At 36.5% G+C, this 7,867-nt stretch overlaps 1 protein-coding gene and 1 gene segment (V, D, J or C); both read right to left on the minus strand.

The window, feature by feature from the left end:
- Positions 1 to 8: 8 nt before the first annotated feature.
- Positions 9 to 171, minus strand: LOC123966436 (the record flags this gene model as incomplete). The annotated part of the segment is given in 1 exon segment: positions 9 to 171. A coding segment is annotated over 1 exon segment (163 nt), but the record flags the coding sequence as incomplete, so codon positions are not given.
- A 36-nt stretch (positions 172 to 207) lies between these two features.
- On the minus strand, positions 208 to 4,428 carry LOC123966438 (Ig heavy chain Mem5-like; the record flags this gene model as incomplete). The annotated part of the gene is given in 3 exon segments (XM_046042600.1): positions 208 to 750; positions 2,036 to 2,347; positions 4,386 to 4,428. Coding segments are annotated over 3 exon segments (693 nt in total), but the record flags the coding sequence as incomplete, so codon positions are not given.
- Between the last annotated feature and the right edge of the window lie 3,439 nt (positions 4,429 to 7,867).

The following is a 7,867-nucleotide window of genomic DNA, read 5'->3' on the forward strand; positions in this document are numbered from 1 at the left end:
TTTCTTACCATTTCTCCTTTGATAGAGTTGCTTTACTGGGTCAATCACCTCTGTGTGTTCAACAATGCAGACGCGTTTCACCCCCTTGCTCCATTCATCATAAGAGATTTCAAGTGGCAGGGTGAATGGGCCTACACTTCCTTTAGGGGGGGTCATTGAGGCATCAGCCATTTCCTTTCCATTGTGGTCCTCCCAGAATATCTTTTCGACAGATGGCTTGTTTGCCGTGACATGACATTCTATAGTTCCTTTTCTATTTGAAAAGATGTCTTCCAATTTGGGGCCAGTGATCTTTATATCCACTTGACCTTCGCATTGTTCAGGTGCTGAGTGAGGAATTAATGAACAATTATTAAGCAGAAAGGGCTGCAAAAGTATGAGAATAGAACTACATATAATTTTTAAAGAAAATTTACTCACAAGTTATATCTTTGTAGGTCACAGATGAATTCACAAATGTGATTTGACCTTCACATTTCCCCTCAAACACACATGTGAACTTACTGTCCTCAGTCCACTCACTGGATGGTACTGCAAGAAAACTTGCTGCACTGTACACCCTAGTTCCGGTCACATACTTTCCATCACATGTTTTGATCTCGTATATTTTGTTGGGGATATCCTCTTCATTTTTCAGCCATTTGAACTCATAATCATTTGGTGAAAAATCTCTGGCCAAGCAGGAGAAGGTAACCTCGTTTTCCTTCTCAGAGGAGGCCAACACTAGAGTTGGCAATTTACAAATCACCGCTGAAAAACAAAGATATACACAAATATATGTATGCAGAAGCAGGGAATAATATATATATGCAGAAGAAGAGTTGACCAAAGTGCTCCAATGTTCATGTAATCTAGATTTACTATTAACTTAACTGACTTTTCTGTTCTACTGTATGTTATGCAACTTGCACACACATATGCACACATGATTACGCTCTTTAAATTAACACTTACTGTTTTTTACTAAAGTGTGCATAAAGAGTCAAAAGGAAAATAAAAATGTCAAAGTAAAACAAGTGAACAGCAGAGGTTTTATCACTTCTGCATATACATTGACTGGTCGGGCAAGCAAACACAGGCTTAACGTGAATGTTAATGATCAACACACAGTTTCCATCTATCTGCATAATTATGCAGACAGAGGGAAAAAAGCAGAACACATTGCAATAATCTGTTCTTGGACAGGTGCAGAGGACATACAGCATAATAGTAAAGAACAAATCAGACTCAGAGTCAGCAGCTGAATATACACAACAAAGCTTTAGCCTTTTCGTTCCACCTCACTGTCTGGTTTGACAGCTGGACCTACTAATTAAACATATTTAAAGATGTAAATGTTAAATTGGTTGTATTTTATTTTTATGCTGTCCGCTGTGTTTATGTTACTTAATGACGGATTGGAGTATTTTGTTTCTAAAACGGTGAAACAAATTACTGCTCTCTTTCACGTTTACTTTACATGTGTCAACATCAGCAGCTCAGGATAAATGTACAAAGATGTTATAACGTCTGCCTCTAATAAACATTTCACAGGAAAACCCCAAAACCAAGTAACAGAGATTCACTTTTAGTGTAAACATATTACAACAATAACACAAATTTATGACTTATTATTATTGCATGTATTGCGCTATATAAATATAATTATCATTAAATGATTACATCAACAAGTACTTTACTACATTATTTTGTTATTTGACATAAGGTCACAGCATGATCTTGAAATGAAGTTAATATCTTATACATTTCATAATTACTGACTAGAAGTAGCCTTGTAGCACATAATTTATTGCACTGTAAAATGTAAAGCTTTCTATGACTAAGGGTATTCTGTCAGATACTGTATTCTACATCAAATTGTGGGAAATATTTATCAGTTATTATTGCCAAACTACTTGTCCTATTTTGTGTAATTAATAGATTTGATTTAAAATTGTTTCACCATAATAAAATACGTCAACAGCTCCATCATTTAAACATGTTAGATGTTAAATCCACAACTAAAAGATTTTATTTGACTAAGCATGAGTCTTACGTGGTGGTGGTGGTGGTGGTGGGACGAAATCAACCTCTGCATTTCCTGCTGGATGTGTCACGGCACATTTGAAAGTCTGCTTTGCGTCCCAGTCCTGTCTCCTCACTCGGATTTGACTGACTCCCGTATAAACGTTCCCTTTCTGTACTGGAGGATACTGAATGAATTCCGTCAAGGCAGCCCCATTTTTGCTCCATGTGTAGGTCAGTGAGGAGGGTGTGAAGCCGGTGGCAAGGCAGCCGAGAGTGACCAAGTCTCCAGTCCCAGAACCACATTGCATCAGGGGAAACAGAGTTGGTGCAGTTGGATTGGCTAACAGAGGAAAAACAAACATGCAAAAACCAAAATAAAATTTAATATAACAGACATTTTTCATCAAGTCAGGTAAGTTGATCAACAGTGTAACAAAGCACAGCATGGAAGGCTTTAATCTGCTGAATGTGTAAATATCAAATGCCCTCCATACACAGACGTTTATGTTTCTCTGTCTCATTTATTTAGATTTGTTGCCCTAAGGTTAACCTCCCTCAATAATGTTTTTTTTTTGTGGTAGCTTTATGTTGTTGTATGTATAAATACTTCAATTACTTTAAACCACAACAATGATTAGTATTTTTTAATTCAAGCAATGAAGGTTATAGTCATAAACATCCAGTAACTGAGTCTCTTAAAGAGTATTCTTACCTGATGAAACAGTTACTGTTGTACCCTTTCCCCAGTAGTCAAAAGCATCATAGTAGCACAGTGCTGAATCTACTTAGCTGTTAGTATGAAAAGACTACGTCTACTAATGTTGAGTGCAACAATGAGCGTCTACCTCAGCTTTTAATAAAGCCTACTATGTTAAAAAATCCACTTAAATTTAATTAAATGAATCCACTTAAAATAAACTAGCCATTAATATTCACCAGTGTGTCCTACTGAGAATATCGCTGTTTGAAGTTTTACAGTACATACGCATACACACTTTAGTGACACTTGACATACTGAGAAGTTACAGAATAACTTAAACATGACATTTCATCTGAAACATACCCTGCTGTAGATTTGAAATGGTAAATCTTACCTGATGACACTGTTACCATAGTGCCTTTTCCCCAGTAGTCAAAAGCACCGTAGTAGCACAGTGCTGAATCTACTTAGCTGTTAGTATGAAAAGGCTGCGTCTACTAATGTTGAGTGCAACAATGAACGTCTACCTCAGCTTTTAATAAATCCTACTATATTAAAAATAATCCACTTAAGTTTACTTAAATGAATCCACTTAAAATAAACTATCCATTAATATTCACCAGTGTGTCCTACTGAGAATATCACTGTTTGAAGTTTTACAGTACATACGCATACACACTTTAGTGACACTTGACATGCTGAGAAGTTACAGAATAACTTAAACATGACATTTCATCTGAAACATACCCTGCTGTAGATTTGAAATGGTAATTCTTACCTGATGACACTGTTACTATAGTGCCTTTTCCCCAGTAGTCAAAAGCCCAGTTGCCACAGTTAAGAAAGTCAATTCACACTTTTCACAAAAACTCATTACTGGTATATCCCAAAGTTTGGTTTCAGTTTAAAAAACAGTTAAAATTAAATATAAAATTAAATGTTTTGTTGATAGACTTACTATCCAACTGAACTTAGCTTTTCACAAATTCTTTGTCTGGCTATATAATACCGTTGGCTTATCTTATTATTGGCCATCAGTTGTGACCACATGAAAGTGATAATATATATTTTAGTAATATGATTAGGAATTTCACTCTGTAATCAGAAATATTGAAATAATATACCTGAGGTGACGGTCACCATCGTTCCTTTTCCCCAGTAGTCAAAAGCGTAGTCACAGTTCAACAAATTATTAAACACTGCATTCAAAAACCTGTTTCCAGATATTTACACTTCCATGGACGATTATTTTATGACAATCTACCTTCTGACATCTTTAACTTGCCATTTTCCAAATATGGATTCAGTAGATGGAACCAAATATGATTTTCATCAGCAAATTTTAGATTCTACCGATTATAACATATTTAACAAACATTATCCCAGAAATAAATGAATTGTGTGGCATCACAACTGCATTTCTTAATTCTAAAACTTTTTTTAAATCAAAATGTATAAATCAGTAAAAAACAAGGTTGACTTACCTGAAGTAACTGTAACCATTGTGCCTTTTCCCCAATAATCAAAAGCATTGTCACAGTACAGTGTGTCAACACATCCAACATACAAAAACAAGCATCTTAAAGATGCTGTTGATGCCACTGAGGTCTAAATATACTATATTAAACTGTGTAATTACTACATTTTCAATATGAAGACAAATATAAGCTTTTTTTACCTGTTGTGACGGTCACCATTGTTCCTTTTCCCCAGTAGTCAAAGTAGTCACAGTGACAGGTTTCAATAGCACTTCAGTGCAAAAATACTTATCAGCCTGTATCATTGAATAAAGTGTTACTCGGTAAACTACAGTGTACACCTATCATTTACCCTGGTACTTTTGCTGTAGATTACATTAGTTATTTGCCCCATAAACCAACATAAATTTAACAAAAAACAAGAAAAATATTGAATTGTCTTCACTCAAAAAACATGATTATTACTCACCAGAAGTTACAGTGACTTGTGTCCCTTTGCCCCAGTAGTCAAAGTAGCCATCACAGTGATATATTACAATCTGCTTCTAATACAAACACTAAAACTGCTGTTTGAACCAAGAGAAACATACATGTTTCACTGACAAATTGCAATCCCCATTGTATTATTTACGAACCACGTCCATTAAGATTTCCATTTCCTGTGGTCTGGATTACATAAAGTTAAGTGTGTTTGCTAACGGTTAGTGAACACTTCCTCCTTATAGACCCTCCTGTCAGCTCCAGTTCCTGCTGCATAGAGTTCACATAACCAGAAAGACATTTATCTGTTGAGCTTGATAAAAGTTAATGATATTTAGCTCTGTTTCCCTGAAGTCCACATTTACACCATTTAGAATAATAAAGGTAGAATTATTAATTCTTTGTATATACGTTGATCTATCATAGCCACTGAATTCAGCCACACTGTCCATCCCAGAGGTATCTAGTGTTTTAGTCAATTAACTAGTCTACAACAAGCCTTGTGTATATTTTAGTGCTGAACGTTTCACATATTTTAGGATGGATTTCCTACGCAGCCAGGGGTTGTTTTCATTGAAGCTATACAACTAGCAACTACAAAAATTAACAGACAGGTGTTTAATTTCAAATCTGCAAATTTTATTTTATAGAGTAAAAAACAAAATATAAGAATGTAAAGATACAGAAACATTCATGGGAAGACATGTACTTAGAAAATGTTTGAGAGAAAAGTAATTTGAGTCAATATCATAGTGCAATTTTGATGTTAATTTATAATAAATTAAATTTCTATTATGTACATAATTAAAATTTTGACATAATTGTCAGTGTAAGTACAACTTGCAAAACCGAGGTTATGCTACAATACCACATTCATAATGACTGCAAAGTTTTGCAGTTGTATGACAGCAGAAACAGAAATCCTTATCAAGTATTCTGTTCAAGTATCAACTTACTTAGCTCACCGTATCTGTACTGATGAACAAAATAATTAGGTGCTTAATAATGAATTACACAATACATGATTATAAATTGTCTATTCAACTTCATCAATCAGCTAAATCAAAAAGAAACTGAGTAAAATGGAATAAAACAAATTCCAATGTTTTAAAAGAAAAGCAACAATATTTTTTTGTTCTTTAAACTAAAGAAAAACTGACTTTGTAATGTAATGTGTCTGGTCTGTTTTTTGTATGTTGGATATGTGTCTAGTCTGGCACGCTGTTGTCACTGCACACCTGGCTCTCATCAGCCTGTACTGCCCATAGTGTCCCCTTTACTGACATTAACCTCTTGTAGGTAACACAGGCAGATGTTTAGAAATGATGGCATCCATCCAACGAAGGTTGAGGTCAAGGGCAACTGGACTTGATTGAAGATACTAGAAGACATTTCTTCCCTCATCCAAGAGACTTCTTCAGTTCCGACTTACTGGGAGGGAAACTCAGCAAGTCAACCTCTGTGGGATCGTTAGTGCTCCTGGTTGTGGTAACAACGGTCGTCATGGTCATTAGAGCAACCCAAGGACATCCCCATCTTTCGTTTGCTGGGATGTCTGTCTCTTTGTATCCTGTGTTGCAGATGTCAGGAGGCGGGGTAAAAATCATCAGTTGCTGGAGCCACCTGGGCCCGGTGTTCTCCACTATAAGAGCGCGTCTTTTGTTCTGTTAGAGAGGAGGGATACCCTGTTCCCTATGCTCCATGCTCCTCGTTATTTTCTGTTTCTTTCACCACACAACACTCCACACACTACTCCTTCAAGCATGCACACCTGCTGACATGACTGATCTGCTGATTATCACACTTCATATGATTTTTGAATATTAAGTTGTTTTTGTTTGTGTAAAAAAATAAAAGTAATGGTACTGTTACTGCAGTTTGTGTTACTGTACTGTTCTTTTTTTGTTGCGGTGTTGAGCCAGCCGTGACAATGGCCAAGTCTGAACGACCATCGTTGGCATCTTCACCTGAGGCCAAGAGGAAATGCTTGTTTAGTTTCCTGGGAAGTGATGAAAGGACAGCATTGTAAGTGGGGGATAAGTGGTTGCGTAGGCCCCCCTCCTTTGTTCAACGACTGCTTCTCAATCCGGGTGTAAATGGCTTCCTTGACACCTCTTTCAAACCATCCGTCTTCTCTGTCTAAAATGTGCACCTGGTGGTCTTCAAACGAGTGTCCTTTATCCTTCAGATGTAAATAAACTGCTGAGTCTTGACCTGTGGAGATTGCCCTTCTGAACCATGCGTTTGTGTAGTGGTTGTTTAGTTTCCCCAATGTGCAGGTCTGTGCATTCCTCACTGCATTGGATCGCATACACTAGATTGCTTTTCTTGTGTTTGGATATGCTGTCTTTGGGGTGTACCAGTATCGTCTTGTGTGTGTTCTTGGGTTTAAAAAACACAGGGATGTGATGTTTGTTAAAAATCCTCCTGTTTCCTGGGCTCAACGGTAAAATTTTTTTCAACTGGCCCCACCAGGCCAGAGGCTTTGAAACTTACTGGCCTGAAGACAATTTTTTTTCTAAAAGTTATTTATCAGTATTACAACAAAACCAAAGACATATAAGTTATTTTATACTGTTAACATGTTTAATCGGTTATTAAATACATCCTGGATATAAAGAAAAATAAACTAAAATGTAAACACAGTTAAAATTATTTAAAAAAATATAAAAATATATAATTATAAAAAGGTAATAGTTAACAAAAAAATTTACTTAAAAAAAACAAACATACTAAGTAGTGTTGTAGTACTTGAGATCGGTCTTGAGACCAAGACCACTTTTTGATGGTCTGGAACCAGGAAAAGAGATCATATTTCTCCTGTCTTAGTATCTCTGCATTGGCTTCCAGTAAAATCCAGAATAGAATTTAAAATCATTCTTCTTACCTACAAAGCTCTTAATGGTCAGGCACCATCTTATCTTAAAGAGCTCATAGTACCTTACTACCCCACCAGAGCACTGCGCTCCCAGAATGCAGGGTTACTTGTGGTTCCTAGAGTCTCCAAAAGTAGACTAGGAGCCAGAGCGTTCAGCTATCAAGCTCCTCTCCTGTGGAACCAGGTTCCAGTTTGGGTTCAGGAGGCAGACACCATCTCCACATTTAAGAGTAGGCTTAAGACTTTCCTCTTTGATAAAGCTTATAGTTAGGGCTGGCTCAGGTGAGTCCTGAACCATCCCTTAGTTATGCTGCTATAGGCCTA

The sequence above is a fragment of the Micropterus dolomieu genome, unplaced genomic scaffold (assembly GCF_021292245.1).
Source record: "Micropterus dolomieu isolate WLL.071019.BEF.003 ecotype Adirondacks unplaced genomic scaffold, ASM2129224v1 contig_13441, whole genome shotgun sequence".
NCBI lineage: Eukaryota > Metazoa > Chordata > Actinopteri > Centrarchiformes > Centrarchidae > Micropterus > Micropterus dolomieu.